We start from the raw sequence: 14,983 nt of genomic DNA, 5'->3' as shown, positions 1-14,983 counted from the left end.
ATGTCAACGTGTTTTTTGGAACTTTGTTTTGTTTCGCACGAGTTCTTTATTTTCTATTTTTCTAAATCTGCGAATGTTTAGTATTATATTTGTGTTTCTTCTCCTTTTATCAGGTTATAGAAATTAAAGAAGTTTAAACATTTTTACAAACAATTTAAAACTTAGGTAGAGACTATGTTGGCGATGTAAAAAGTTATTTAATGGTCTGTTTGATAACATAATACAGTAATATCAACTGTACTGTCATATGCAAACGTTTTCTGGTTTTGGACAGAAAAATGAACCCATCACAATATTATCCCTACCAGCTTGCTGCTTCTGCAAGCATGCAGGGATTGCCACCCGGTTATACAGTTCAACCACCTTTTGTACACCATGGTCCTCAATTACATGTGCCTGCAGGTAAATATTAATTTTTTTGTTTTTTCGTGTATTGTTTTAAATTTTTTCAATGGATAAGAGTATTTTTTATGAAAATTTAAGGAGGGGTTCACGTGACTCTTCCCCCACCACCTCCTACAGTTGGGGCAGTGTTACCCAGGCCCCAAATTTCAAATGAACCTGACATCGCTGTGGAAACATCGACTACTGCAACAATCAAAGAAATTATTTCTGAAGAAACGGAAGAAAACAAAATCAATGAAGAAATAGAGGAACCAAAAGAAAATGCTTCTGTTGAATCAGGTGAATAAGCCTAAACTTGAAACTTTATTCTAAGTTTGTTAAAACTTTTATATATACCTTAAAAATGTTTATTTTTTGCGATTGTATGAAATTTAACTTTTAAGCATCTTTTAGTTCTTTTTGTTTTTATTTTATGTTTACTTATTTTAGTGGCCCATACAATCACTTAACAAAAAAAGAATTGTTAGCATTTTAAAAATCTTACAAGATGATGTTTAACTCAATTTGGATTTCTATTTAATTAAAGTTTGTGTTGACTTGTTTAAGATGTGAAAACCATCGTAGCTCACTCGACCTACTCTAAACCAGACAGTCAACCTTCCAACTTACCTTCACTAAGCACCACTACAACTGCAGTTGCTGGCACAGTAGTAAGTTTTTTTTATATTTATGTCTACTTGTAGTGGGAAAGTTGACCTTATGCCATAGAGTGACATCAGTTACCCTGACCCAGTCTCGAAGATGCTGGAGTCTACAGTATTTGCATTTGCCTACATAAATTTTTTAAATATCTTTTTTTTAGCAGAAATAACTATTTAAAGTGGCTAGTAGTTGTATTTTAAATTAAAGCTTGAATATTTAATCAGTTTTATTATATATTTACATCTGTATAAACTTATACATCACAGTATATAATTATTCCACTCTTTAAAACGTATTTTGTTTTTAGCCTACACCTATGGTGATGCCACCAAACCCAGCTGGTGGATTAATTGGAGGAGTTTATGCAGGAGCTTACATACAGCAATCAATACCACAATCAGTAAGTCTGATATTATGGTAGTTTAAACAAACCTTTATTTATATTATTTATTTGCCTAAATAATTAAAAAATTGTATATGCTAATTTATATCACTGATTCAAACAAAAACAAAACATTGGTATATATTTTAACTACTTTTTTTAAAGTTAATATAACACAGTCGCTGTATTATTATTATTAGTAAAAAAAACTTGGTTACAAAACTACATAAAAAATTTTCACTGAGCGCATTTTTTATATAAATATTTACCTAAGTAAATCATTACATTTCAATAACATATTTTAGCTCAGAACAAATAAATAATAAAATTTTAGTATTCAAAACTCAAATTGTTTTAATCTCTAAAGAAAAACAGTAAACATCGCAAACATCTCCTAACAGATAAATAATTAATTTAAACTAATGTAAATGAAATGTTTTTGTAAATGCAAGGCATAAAATGACTTTTAATAAAATGTCTTGATCTTAAAGTTATTTTACAAAGGTTGTTTATTATTAAATTATCGTTAAAAGCAGATTGGTGCTGCTACAACACATCATCAACCACAATTAATGGCAATGGCTACTGCAGGCTTTCAACCTACCATATCAGCCCACACTCAACCTGCTTCAAAGCTTATGTACCTTCCCCAGACTCCAACTGTACAAGCTAACCCTTATGCAAGTATGATGCAACCTACCTTGGTTATGGACCAAACTGGAAAGACTTATATTATGAACCAACCTGCTCCGGTTCAGTACCAGATGGCTGCTCATGCAGGAATAAAGGTGGGTTTGTATATTTTTTTATTTTCTTAATAAATCAAAATTTATAAAGTGTTTTTATTGTGGAATTTTTAAATTTGCAAAATAAGAAAAATATTGCATTTATTTTAATGGAAGGTAAGTATATCTCTAATGGTGTTTAGTATAGTTAATTATATGAATTGTTATTGTTTTTTGCTAATACTACATGATCCAAAACAAATTTCTTTTTTTTCCAATTGACGAAGTTTTTAAACAGAATTGATAAAAGAGGCACTTTGAAGAAGTTCAAAAGTTCTACATCTTCATAGTTTTTAAATTATAAATAAATTTACTTTTGTTATTCAGGCAGCACCAGGGCACCAATATATGCTGGCTCAACAGCCTGCCCCACAACTTTACACTACCCTGCAGGCCCAAGCCTCTGCTGCTTTACAAGGGGCTACTTTTGCCCGCTACCCTGCCCCTACTGGGTATTCTATACCTGGGGCTGTCCCTGGAATTAACCCAGTCCCAGGTGCCCAAGTGGGTAACCAACAGCTGTACTACTATTATACTTAGACTTTTATTTATTTAGCTTTAAAGGATGTTTTTGTTGCAAGAATTTGGAAGTTCTTTTTTGATCTAGAATGTTCCATTTAGCTGACGTGGAAAAGATTGTTTTGCCTATTGCAAGATAAGGGATTATAATTTAATCACTGTGCTGTAATTTATCGGGAAAAAAATTTAAACAGATTATATCTATGTTTAAATTCAAAATTAACTTAAGATAACGTCAACAATTTCATTCAAGAACTTTTCAACAAAAATTTGATTAAATTAGGAAAATTTAAAAAATTCATATCAAATTACTTAAAACACGAAAAGTGCGGCTTGTAGGCCCAAAAAATTTAGGTGCTTTGGTTACTTAAACTACTTGAGGTTTATAATTTTATTGTGTGTGGTTTAAAGTAGGCCCTAAAGGTTTGTTGTATTAATGTCAACTTGTTGGTTTAGGAGTTTAACAATGGTCTTTTGTGACAGAAATTAAAATATTGTGAGCTTTTTCAATAATATTTTTTATTGTCCGAGTTATTATATCGGGCCCAAATTTATTTAATCTATAAATTAAGGCCAGTAAAATTTTGAATAAAAGTTGTTTTTTTGTTGTAGGCATGGTAATTAAGCTGGGTTTCTATTTAATAATATAACTTCTAATTTAGGCAATAATTTGTTTTGGTTGGTTTGTTTTGAAAAGTCAACATTTGTGATATATAAAAATCTTTCTATTAGTGATTATTTTTAGTATACATTAACATCTTAACTTGTTGAGGCGTGTTTACATTTATTTTAATAAATTGATTATTTTTATAACACAATTTTTTTTTAAAGAACACAAAACAAAAAAGTAAAAACAGTTTGGTGGTGCCATAACTGCTTTGCTGTTTTAAAACACTTGAATTGCTTATTAAAACTTTATATTAAGTCTATAAACTTACTGGTGGCCTTTACTAGTTTCTTCATTGTTTAAATATGTGTTTTTGTTCAAGGTTTTGGACATATAGGCTTCAATGTAAATTTGCACGATAATGTTTTGTTCTAATTTGTCAGACAAATTAATTGCTGGTGCATTATTGACTAGGGTTTAAAAAAAAGTTGTTTTTCATTGGGTGATTTCATCTTTGTGGTGTGCAAAAAATCTTAAATACTGCTATAAGCTTCTTCATCAAAGATATCTTTACTTATTTAATGTATTTGCTTTAAATAAATCATGTTATGGTTAAGTTGTGCAATTTAAAAAGAGCTTTTTTTGGACAAGCAATAATTTGAAGTGTAAAAGTTATGCTTTGTTGCTTTATTTCAAGGGGTTATGAATTGTGTAAACTGTGTGTCTTTATTTGTTGTTGGTGCTTTTAGTGTAAATTTGTTTTAACTGTTTTAAATATCTGGGTTTTTTTTTAGGTCAACAAAATTTTTAAAGTTATTTTTACTGTTTAATATTTTTATGGTTTTAATTTTGTTCTTTATTATTTGCCAAAAATATTCACAATATTTTTACAGTTTTATAACAAAAGCGGAATTTTCATATATATAAATATATACTACAATTTTTTACTTGAATAAAGTTAAACCATAATATTTAATTTCTGTAAATGCAAAAAAAATACAAAATACTAAACATTATTTTCTAATGATTTTGAAAAGGTACATTTTTATATCTTATACTTTATTAGTACAAAATATGCTATTAGCTTGAAATGTGTCTTGAATACATAAGTTTTTTAACCAAATATATACGATTTAAATTAATAGTGGACAGTAATAAATAGTTAAAACACTTTTTTTGTTATTTCGACTGTGCTGTTAAATTTGCCTGTTACATGGAAACTGTAAAATTTGTCAAAAAGTATTTGTTTATTTTTGAAAAGTTTAAATTTGATTTTTAAAACCAAAAACGACTTTTTAGGTAAAATTTACAGAAGTTTTTATTTTTCATGATTTTGGCTTTTAGTTTAGTTATAATAACTTTTTCTATGTTATTTATGTTTTAAAATATTTCACAACTTGGTGCAATTTTAAATTACGTTGATAGCATTCATTTGCTACCTGACTATTTGTCGAAAATAATCATTATTTAATGAATATATTCAAACAAAGCATTATATTAGTACTACCGAATGTTCCTTCTACTTTTGTTGGTTTCAAGATTTTTGATTAACAATTTTCTTCACTTAATTAATTTTTAAACCATTTAATCAATTTTAATATGTTAGTCATTAAATTAGGTTATGTCACGTGACTTTGTCATGATACTGTGTCCACAACCGCCTGATTATATTCTTGATGTGCTTTGTTTTTTTTCTATGTAGACATTAATGTTTTTCATACGGTTTTTGGTTATTATAATATTACTATAATGCTTTAAAGTAGTGAGTTATGTTTTACAAACGATAAAAAACAGTAATTGGTAAGTGTTTAGTTTAGGTCATGAAGAAAATAGCGACTTTTACTACGAAATAAAGCAAATTTTAGCAAGTTAGTATGTTACTACCACAGTCCAATGTCCTTGCAAAATACAGGATTTTTAGAAAGGATCTATTTGCTTTGCAGATTTTCGGTTAACATGTTTAACGTTTTCCTTTTTTAAATATACAAAATCTTGAAATCCGAATAAAGCTGCCCGCGCTGCTGCGCCGTACGTCGAGTCGAGCGTTCGAATCTCATTAACAGTATAGTTTTTTAAAATCTAAAAATTTAAAGTTAAATGGCAAATATTCGGGTCGACTGAAAATGAGGGAATGGAAATTGAAGGAACGGAAAATGAAGGAACGGAAAATGAAGGAACCGGAAAATGAAGGAACGGAAAATGAAGGAACCGGAAAATGAAGGAACGGAAAATGAAGGAACCGGAAAATGAAGGAACGGAAATTGAAGGAAAGTGAAAAAAAGAGTAGCGGAATCCTAAAAAAATAAAACGCGGAAATACCGTTGACTGTTTATTTAGGTTTACTGTCATTTATTCGAGAACTGATAAGCGATAATAAGTTAATTTTTATTACCCCAGCATACCCTAACCCTCTTCTATAAAATGCCCGTTTATTTCTAAAATAATATTGACTTAAATAAAAATAAATAGTCAACGGAATTTCCGCGTTTTATTTTTTTAGGATTCCGCCTCTCCTTTTTTCACTTTCCTTCAATTTCCGTTCCTTCATTTTCCGGTTCCTTCATTTTCCGTTCCTTCATTTTCCGGTTCCTTCATTTTCCGTTCCTTCATTTTCCGGTTCCTTCATTTTCCGTTCCTTCAATTTCCGTTCCTTCATTTTCCATTCCCTCAAATTCCGCGTCCCCAAATATTCCAAGACCAAGTTAAAAATATATAAGTTAAAATAAAAATGAAAAATTAAACAGGTTGTGTTAACATGGACATAGCTACCTTATATTGTTTAGCAAACGCGTATCCAGGGTGAACATGAAGCATATAGTTTTGCGAAATATTGTAAGACTCGTTAGATATGCAATCTCTACCGTCCGCCCATGGATTAGGTCTTTGCATTCCCGTAAGGTCAACGTGGACGGGGAGGTCGCTGCGTGTTTTCCATAATTTCATCGGGTATTTGCACGACATTGTAGCCTGTTTTCTATTTTTCGAATATGCCTTAAAAATAAATTTAGAACTATGTAAATCTAACCTACTGTACATTAACAATTTAAACGTATAGCCCGCAGTTTTCATAAAATCATATCACTCAAAACCGTTTTACTGAATGGAATTTGACCAAAAATTGCATTTTTACCGACTATGAGACATTTTTATTTATTTTTCACCCCAAAACTCTTAAGGAAAATGCCTTTTAATATAAGAAAAATTGTTACCTAAATTTTGGTTAATTGTTATTTAATTAAATTTATGTTCTACTTACAGCTGTAAAGTTTCTGTATGCCTGAATGCACTCTTGTAAAAACGTAGAATTTGGTTCTGATAAAAACGCGCCGTTACCTATAATAACAAATAATAGCATTTTGGTCTTTAGTATATATTCATATACATAAGTTAACATATTAAGGACAGCTTACTCAGGGAATTTTTAGTTGATTGACCAATAGTAAACGGGTAATTTCGAAGTCCATCGAGCGACTTAAGTACTATAACGTCGGAGTCCAAATATATTCCTCCGTGTTTTACAAGTACATTATTTCTGTATAAAATTCAGTAAACAATGATAACCAAGTACAGAAAAAATTTTAGAAAAAAAAATGTTATTTAGTGAAATGGAAATGCAAAACTGAAAGTTATGTTTAAGTTTATTGTTAACAGGGGTTGTTATGATTTGTGCGTAATGTCTAAGTTAAAAATCCTGATTTTTTTTAATTATTTATAATCTGTACAAATACGAAAGGTTGTAAAACAACAAATTTTATGTTATTAGTAGTTCTTTTAGTCTTTAACATAGATCAATTAAATTGTGCCACAGCCCACATATTAGTCATAAATCTAAGGAAAGAAGTGCCTAAAACCTGATAGTAGTTACCCTGGGTTCGAAATTACATCTTTATTAGTGAAGCTTCAATTTTAGATTAAATTATGACTTTCTAAATTACCTTGCCACGTCTGTTTTGTGTGCAACCCATTTAATTTTGTTGCCAAACACTTGATCAGGGGCTTTCAGGTATTTCGTTTTCAAACAAGGAACTTCTTTTTTTAATCTATTCCAATATATTCCTTCGGGTGGTAGTCCATCGATATGAAATATAATTTCTTCAGGTCTCTAGTTACATATTGCTTATGGTGTTAATAAAAACAAATTCCTTATTAAATTAATATAGTAATCTTTACTATAAAAGCGTACTTGAATTGCCGCTGCTGATCTTACGGATAGGTAGTGATAGAATTTCATAGTTCGATTGCCAAACCAAATATAGTGTACTACATTAGGGACCAAATATTTTTGTTTGTGCCTAGCTTCTGGTGACAAAACAACTTAAAATTAGAAAAAAATCTTAGCCTGTATTAATATTTATGTTTATGTGATCATGCTATAGACCTACCTCTTTTTTGGCTTCTGCAACTGATAGTTGAATAAGGAATTTGTGTACATATCGTGTAGTTATCAGCACCCTTGGGTTTTTTACACCCATATTTAACTGCTGGTTTTTTTATCTTTGAATCTAGAAGCTTCTTATTTTTTTCGAAATAAATTTTGGTTTTGTATAGGAATGGTATCTATAAAGCGTATATGTTTAAAACTTTTGTCTAAGGAAATTAAAATTTTCAATTTTTTACCGGTTTAGGGTACGTCACCGCTGCTTTAAGCATATCCCAGAAATACACAAATGTTATTGATCCAAGCATGGAAGTAATACATAACACAAATAAAACAGATCTAAATAACATACTTATATTCTTCTATATTCCATTTTAAAGCTTGCCTATAATTTTAAATATCACTTGTAAATTGACTAGTTTAACAAAAATACAGTTTTTTTACGTTATTCAAGCCTAAAAAATTTTTAGAATGGATCTACGTGTGGTTTTATATTATTTGTTTAACATTTCCTGTTATTATTGACTAGCTTTTATCGAAAGCTATAATGCTCTCACGGTTTTTATATTACTTATTTGGTATATAGTTTAGTGTTTATTGATTACTTTTTTTATAAATTTGATTAAACCAAACAATTTTTTTTAATGAAATAATCCAAACAATTTATAGCCTATAGATAAATGTATACTTACACATTTAATAGATGTTAATTTGTCTAAATATTAGTACAAAATAGCAGTAATAATAAAAAAAAACATAAAACTTGTACAACTACGCTTTTAAAATGATTTATTTTTTGTTTTTCATATATTGAATATTATAAGCAAAAATAAATATTTAAATAAAAAGCTTTATCATTTTGTTTAAAACCTAATAATTATATTACTAGGTATTTTATTAATCTAAAAATATTTCAATTTGTTTGGCAGTTTTTCTGTTAAAATGTTTTACTTTTTCATAACTTAAATAAACTAAATCTTGAAATCCAAATAGAGCTGCCCTTGCGGCTGCACCGTACGTTGTATCCATGGTTCGAACCTCGTCTAATTTAAATTCGTTTAAAATCTACAAATAAGAAACATAATTTATTGACAATGTTATTTTAGCACTTTTAATATATTTTTAATGTTAATGCAAAGAGATGGTATTAGATCGAAAATGTGCTACTTATTTTGAACTTAGTTTGTTAAAATGGCAAAAATGTGGTTAAAACCTTATGTTGTTTACTTTTTCTAAATTCGGCGTAAAAATATATTTTTTTAATATAACTTACTCTCGGGTCTTTAAGTAATGATTTACGAGGGTGGATATGAAGCATATAACTTTGTGAAATATTAAACGAATCTCCAGATATACAATCTCTACCGTCCGCCCATGGGTTGGGTCTTTGCATTCCGGTTAAGTCAACATGAACAGGAAGATCGTATCTCGTTTTCCATAATTTCATTGGATATTGGCAAGAAAGATAGGCTTTGTTACCTTTTATTACATTCTGCAAAAACAAGTAGACAGTTTTAAGGTTTAATAAATTTTAGGTGAAGTTTTTTTCTAGGTATATTTAAAAATGGGAAACCGGTACCAAACGTCGCTGGCCGAAAGGTTTCGAGTTCGAGTAACAGCAATACTACACTTTTTCCCCCTAAGTTCTAGATATAAGAAAAGCTTTAACCCGTCCAACTAACACACTTTTACCCAAAAAAATTATTAAAATCTACTTAAGGTGAAGAAAAAATTAATTGTAAAAAAACCATTAGAACCTTCCACATACTCACAGCGCCAAAAGTTTTATAAACTTGAATTAATTCTTGAAGAAAGGCGGCATTTGGCTTGGCCAAAAAAGCACCATTGCCTGTAGCAAAATAAAGAGGCTGTTTTTGAAAGTTACTTAAACTAAACACATTTTTCTATTGGTTCTCGGTTTTAGTCCTTGTACTTACTTAAAGACTTTGGCGTTGATCGCCCGATAGTAAATGAGTAATATCTTAGTTCATCTAGAGATTTTAGAATTAAAACATCAGAGTCCAAATATATTCCACCGTGTTTTATCAAAACATCATTTCTATAAAAAAATTTACATTACTGGTTAACTGAAACCTAAGAAATCGAATTTCATGCATATTGGTTTGTTTGGATCAAAATTTAAACATGACTATCCACGTTGAATTGTATTTTATTACCTTGCCACATCGGTCTTATGCAAAATCCACTTTATTTTATTTCCAAATACCTCCTCTGGGCATTCTAAATACTGAGTTTCCAAACATGGAATTTCATTTGTTAATCTAATCCACAAGTCTCCGCTAGGGGGCGGCCCGTCTACGTGAAATATAATTTTTTCTGGTCTCTAAAAACGAGGTCAGTTTTAAAAACACGTTCATGAAAATTCTATATTCAACAGAACCCCTACCAGCTTATACTATTATATATGATTGCATTAAATTTTAGTTAATGCAAATAGTTTAAGTTTTAAAAAATAAACAACATATACAAAACTACAATGCAGTTGTAATATAAACCCACTTGATTAGCTGCTGCAGATCGTATAGAAAGGTAATGATAATATTTCATTGTTCGATTCCCAAACCAAATATAATGAACTACGTTTGGGACCATGTGACCCTCATTGCCGAAATTACCTGCAAGTGTTTTTGTTAATTTAAATAACTTGAACGCAATGGTAAATTTTAGTTTTGTACAAGAAAACCTAATTAACTTATCCGTAGACAGACATTTAAATTACAATTTTTTGCCAAAGCTGGCATAACTAATGTCATTAAATTGTAATTAACTAAGGTTTGTGCTAAGTCATGTTATATATGTTTAATCTGTAAGGTATATTCTGTTACATAGACCATACAACACACACAGTAGTATTTACAAATCAACCTAACCTTTTGTTGGTTTTCTGCAACTAATAGTTGAATACGGAACTTGGTCGCATACAGTATAGTTAACTGCACCTTTAGGTCTTCTACATCCATATTTTAAAGTTGCTTGTTCGTATTTTTCTTCGGGTTCTAATAGCTGTTCATATTCACTATCGAAAGAATCCACAGTTTTTTTTGCCTGCTTCGACAAAAAGTAATCAAATACCAATAATACTGCAAAATCGAAAATAGAAGCCCACCATATAACAATGAGAGTTGTAAACAAATGTAGAAAGTTTTAGCTCAATAAATATTCTTTAACTTTTTTATGTTTATTAATTTCAACTCTTAAACTATTTTTAATAGTTATAAAATTAAATATAAATAAATATAACTCTTATTGCAAAATTAAATTATGCAATATGAACTTATAGTTGCAGTGTAACCAAATATACATATATCATATTTGAAGCTTTTTTGGCAACATACTAACATTCATTTTTCTTTACTTGGTTAAATTTTACAGGTTTTTAACTTTGCATATGAAATTCACCCTACCTCAAGTTGTAGATTTTCTGCGTTTTCATATTTGCTGTAATAAAAGAAAGCCCCTAATGTCCATAATGTTGCAGTTGCACATATAAAAAACACATACTTTCTAGACATATTTTTTCCTATTCTATTATATTTAACAAAAACTTATCGTTGGTCACCACTAAGCGAGTTGTGTAAAACGCCGAAGGCATATTAGCAATGTATACCGGCTTGTGTAGAAACTTAATTAAGAATCCTTTTTTTAATTTTTATAAAATTTTATTTCCATAAAAATGTGGAATATAATACAATTGTGTCTGACTATAAAAAATACCAATAAAACACTTATTTATTTAAAATACATGTAAATATAGGTTTTTTATTACAAAATATAGCGAATAGTAATTTTTATAAATTAAGCATTTTAAAAACTGAACAAAAGTTATTTTTATGCGATCGGGCCTGCTTTGCCGGACCTTTTGCAACGGACTTGGCAGTAGTTGCATCTGTCTGTAAAAAAATAAAGTTTAAGTTTTTGGAATTGTTGCATGTGATTCTACCAAGGCAAGTGCTTGTTTCTTAAGAGTAGTTTGTAATTTAAACACAAAAATTTGGATATTTAAGTTGAAATTTAAAAAAATGTTAAAATTACTTCTTTTTGTTTTTGTTTTGAAAACTCCACATTTTGTTCTCTTTTTAGTTATAGAATTGTAAACACAAAATTTTAGACATGCTTTTCTGCTCGGAATTTTGAATTTTCTCCTCAAAACTAAAACCAAATTATTTGTTTAAAAATTAATAACTAAAATTAAATATTTACATTGCCAAAAATATTTTAGATTTTAAAAATTTAAATGATGAATGCTATTTACCTGTTTTAAGGGGTTTAACAGAGGGCAGTGTGACATTCGCTTGCGTTGTATTTGTTTCTATTAACAAAATTAAGAAATAATAAATTTTATTTATTTAAAAAAAATTACAAATAATATTGACATTACCTGAAAATTGCTTTAACTTTTGGAGAGCGACATTTTTTGTTAGAGTTGTAGATACTAAAAATACAAAAATATTGAGCGGTTAATTATTTATTTATTTAATTTATTAATTTAAATATAACACAAAAATTGCAATATGTTACCTTCATGAGATTGTGGTATTAGGACTACCAAAAATATAGCGCACACCGCACAGAAGAGCATTATTCTATTCATGATGGCTTAATTTTAAAATAATATTTTATCTAAACAGAAAAAGTATTTAATGCAATAAAAAAGAAGCATTTTCTAGTACAAAAAATTTTTTTTGATCACTTATTATACTAAACCTATAAGTTTTGATTACTTATATATATAAGCATTCGTATGCTGCAACTTATGCGCAAATTTAAATTAAATGCCGGCATATTCTCACATTTATACCCGAATGTAATCTGTTTCGAAATTAGGTTATGTCACGTGACTTTGTCATGATCACGTGACCACAACCGCCTGATTATATTCTTGATGTGCTTTGTTTTTTTCTATGTAGACATAAATGTTTTTCATACAGTTTTTGGTTATTATAATATTACTATAATGCTTTAAAGTAGTGAGTTATGTTTTACAAAGGATAAAGAACAGTAATTGGTAAGTGTTTAGTTTAGGTCATGAAGAAAATAGCGACTTTTACTACGAAATAAAGCAAATTTTATCAAGTTAGTATGTTACTACCACAGTCCAATGTCCTTGCAAAATACAGGATTTTTAGAAAGGTTCTATTTGCTTTGCAAATTTTCGGTTAACATGTTTAACGTTTTCCTTTTTTAAATATACAAAATCTTGAAATCCGAATAAAGCTGCCCGCGCTGCTGCGCCGTACGTCGAATCAAGAGTTCGAATCTCATTAACAGTATAGTTTTTTAAAATCTAAAAATTTAAAGTTAAATGGCAAATATTCCAAGACCAAGTTGAAAATATGTAAGTTAAAATAAAAATGAAAAATTAAACAGGTTGTGTTAACATGGACATAGCTACCTTATATTGTTTAGCAAACGCGTATCCAGGGTGAACATGAAGCATATAGTTTTGCGATATATTGTAAGACTCGTTAGATATGCAATCTCTACCGTCCGCCCATGGATTAGGTCTTTGCATTTCCGTAAGGTCAACGTGGACAGGAAGATCGCTGCGTGTTTTCCATAACTTCATTGGATATTTGCACGACATTGTAGCCTGTTTTCTATTTTTCGAATATGCCTTAAAAATAAATTTAGAACTATGTAAATCTAACCTACTATATATTAACAATTTAAACGTATAGACCGCAGTTAATAAAATCATATCACTGAAAACCATTTTACTGAATGAAATTTGACCAAAAATTGCATTTTTACCGGCTATGAGACATTTTTATTTATTAATCACCCCAAACCTTTTAAGGAAAATGCCTTTAAATATAAGAAAAATTGTTACCTGAATTTTGGTTAATTGTTATTTGATTAAATTTATGTTCTACTTACGGCTGTAAAGTTTCTGTATGCCTGAATGCACTCTTGTAAAAACGTAGAATTTGGTTCTGATAAAAACGCGCCGTTACCTATAATAACAAATAATAGCATTTTGGTCTTTAGTATAAATTCATATACATAAGTTAACAGATTAAGGACAGCTTACTCAGGGAATTTTTAGTTGATTGACCAATAGTAAACGGGTAATTTCGAAGTGGGTCGAGAGATTTTAGAACTATAACGTCAGAGTCTAAATATATTCCACCGTGTTTTACCAGTACATTATTTCTGCATAAAATTTAGTAAAGAATGATAATCAAAAACAGAAAAAAATTTATAAAACATATATTTAGTGGGATGAAAATGCAGATCTAAAAGTTATGTTTGAGTTTATTGTTAAAAGGGATTGTTTGGAATTGTGCATATAGTCTAAGTTTAAAATCCTGATTTTTTTAATTGTTTTTATAATCTGTACAAATAAGGTTGTAAAATAACAAGTTTTATTAGTAATTCTTTTAGTCCTTAACATAGGTTAATTAAATTGTGCCACAGCCTACATATTAGTCATAAATCTAAGGAAAGAAGTGCCTAAAACTTGATTGTAGTTGCACTGGGTTCGAAATTACATCTTTATTAGTGAAGCTTCAGTTTTAGATAAAATTATGACTTTCTAAATTACCTTGCCACGTCTATTTTGTGTGCAACCCATTTAATTTTGTTGCCAAACACTTGATCAGGGGCTTTCAGGTATTTCGTTTTTAAACAAGGAACTTTTTTTTTTAATCTATTCCAATATATTCCTTCGTGTGGTAGTCCATCGATATGAAATATAATTTCTTCAGGTCTCTAGTTCATATTGATTATGGTGTTAATAAAAACAAATTCCTTATTAAATTAAGTGAGTAATCTTTACTATAAAAGCGTACTTGAATTGCCGTTGCTGATCTTACGGATAGGTAGTGATAGAATTTCATAGTTCGATTGCCAAACCAAATATAGTGTACTACATTAGGGACCAAATATTTTTGTTTTTGCCTAGCTTCTGGTGACAAAACAACTTAAAATTAGAAAAAAATCTTAGCCTGTTTTAATATTTACGTTTATGTGATCATGCTATAGACCTACCTCTTTTTTGGCTTCTGCAACTGATGGTTGAATAAGGAATTTGTGTACATATCGTGTAGTTATCTGCACCTTTGGGTTTTCTACACCCATATTTAACTGCTGGTTTTTTTTATCTTTGAATCTAGAAGCTTCTTATTTTTTTCGGAATAAATTTTGGTTTTGTATTGGTTTGGTATCTATAAAGCGTATATGTTTAAAACTTTTGTCTAAGGAAATTGAAATATTCAATTTTTTACCGGTTTAGGGTACGTCAC

General features: G+C 29.4%; 4 protein-coding genes across 5 annotated transcripts; 1 reads left to right on the top strand and 3 right to left on the bottom strand.

Annotated features, from left to right (window-relative positions):
* The first annotated feature begins 81 nt into the window (after positions 1–81).
* Positions 82–5,078, top strand: LOC145750254 (uncharacterized). 2 transcript variants are annotated; one of them, XM_082566245.1, is made up of 6 exons: positions 82–402; positions 484–684; positions 952–1,055; positions 1,355–1,447; positions 1,966–2,217; positions 2,542–5,078. In XM_082566245.1, exons 1-6 carry the CDS (start codon positions 279–281, stop codon positions 2,752–2,754), a joined length of 987 nt encoding a protein of 328 aa, XP_082422371.1. In that variant the 5' UTR covers positions 82–278; the 3' UTR covers positions 2,755–5,078. The 2 variants fall into 2 exon arrangements, with proteins under 2 accessions (XP_082422371.1, XP_082422370.1); XM_082566244.1 differs by having other exon boundaries at positions 1,963–2,217.
* A 179-nt stretch (positions 5,079–5,257) lies between these two features.
* LOC145750848 (uncharacterized) lies at positions 5,258–7,812 on the bottom strand. The gene is made up of 7 exons (XM_082566922.1): positions 7,809–7,812; positions 7,524–7,654; positions 7,276–7,442; positions 6,751–6,872; positions 6,597–6,673; positions 6,110–6,331; positions 5,258–5,419 (listed from the first exon to the last, which is right to left on the bottom strand). Exons 1-7 carry the CDS (start codon positions 7,810–7,812, stop codon positions 5,258–5,260), a joined length of 885 nt encoding a protein of 294 aa, XP_082423048.1.
* An 803-nt stretch (positions 7,813–8,615) lies between these two features.
* Positions 8,616–11,252, bottom strand: LOC145750847 (uncharacterized). The gene is made up of 8 exons (XM_082566921.1): positions 11,144–11,252; positions 10,610–10,784; positions 10,239–10,354; positions 9,896–10,062; positions 9,656–9,777; positions 9,491–9,567; positions 8,992–9,210; positions 8,616–8,783 (listed from the first exon to the last, which is right to left on the bottom strand). Exons 1-8 carry the CDS (start codon positions 11,249–11,251, stop codon positions 8,616–8,618), a joined length of 1,152 nt encoding a protein of 383 aa, XP_082423047.1. The 5' UTR covers position 11,252.
* Positions 11,253–12,861: 1,609 nt separating this feature from the next.
* On the bottom strand, positions 12,862–14,819 carry LOC145750846 (uncharacterized). Its single transcript, XM_082566920.1, has 7 exons — positions 14,726–14,819; positions 14,531–14,661; positions 14,284–14,450; positions 13,771–13,892; positions 13,617–13,693; positions 13,132–13,353; positions 12,862–13,023 (listed from the first exon to the last, which is right to left on the bottom strand). Exons 1-7 carry the CDS (start codon positions 14,817–14,819, stop codon positions 12,862–12,864), a joined length of 975 nt encoding a protein of 324 aa, XP_082423046.1.
* Between the last annotated feature and the right edge of the window lie 164 nt (positions 14,820–14,983).

Source organism: Corella eumyota, chromosome 4, assembly GCF_963082875.1.
Source record: "Corella eumyota chromosome 4, kaCorEumy4.1, whole genome shotgun sequence".
NCBI lineage: Eukaryota > Metazoa > Chordata > Ascidiacea > Phlebobranchia > Corellidae > Corella > Corella eumyota.
The sequence above is the reverse complement of the archived record's forward strand: the minus strand, read 5'-3'. Positions and strand labels throughout refer to the sequence as shown.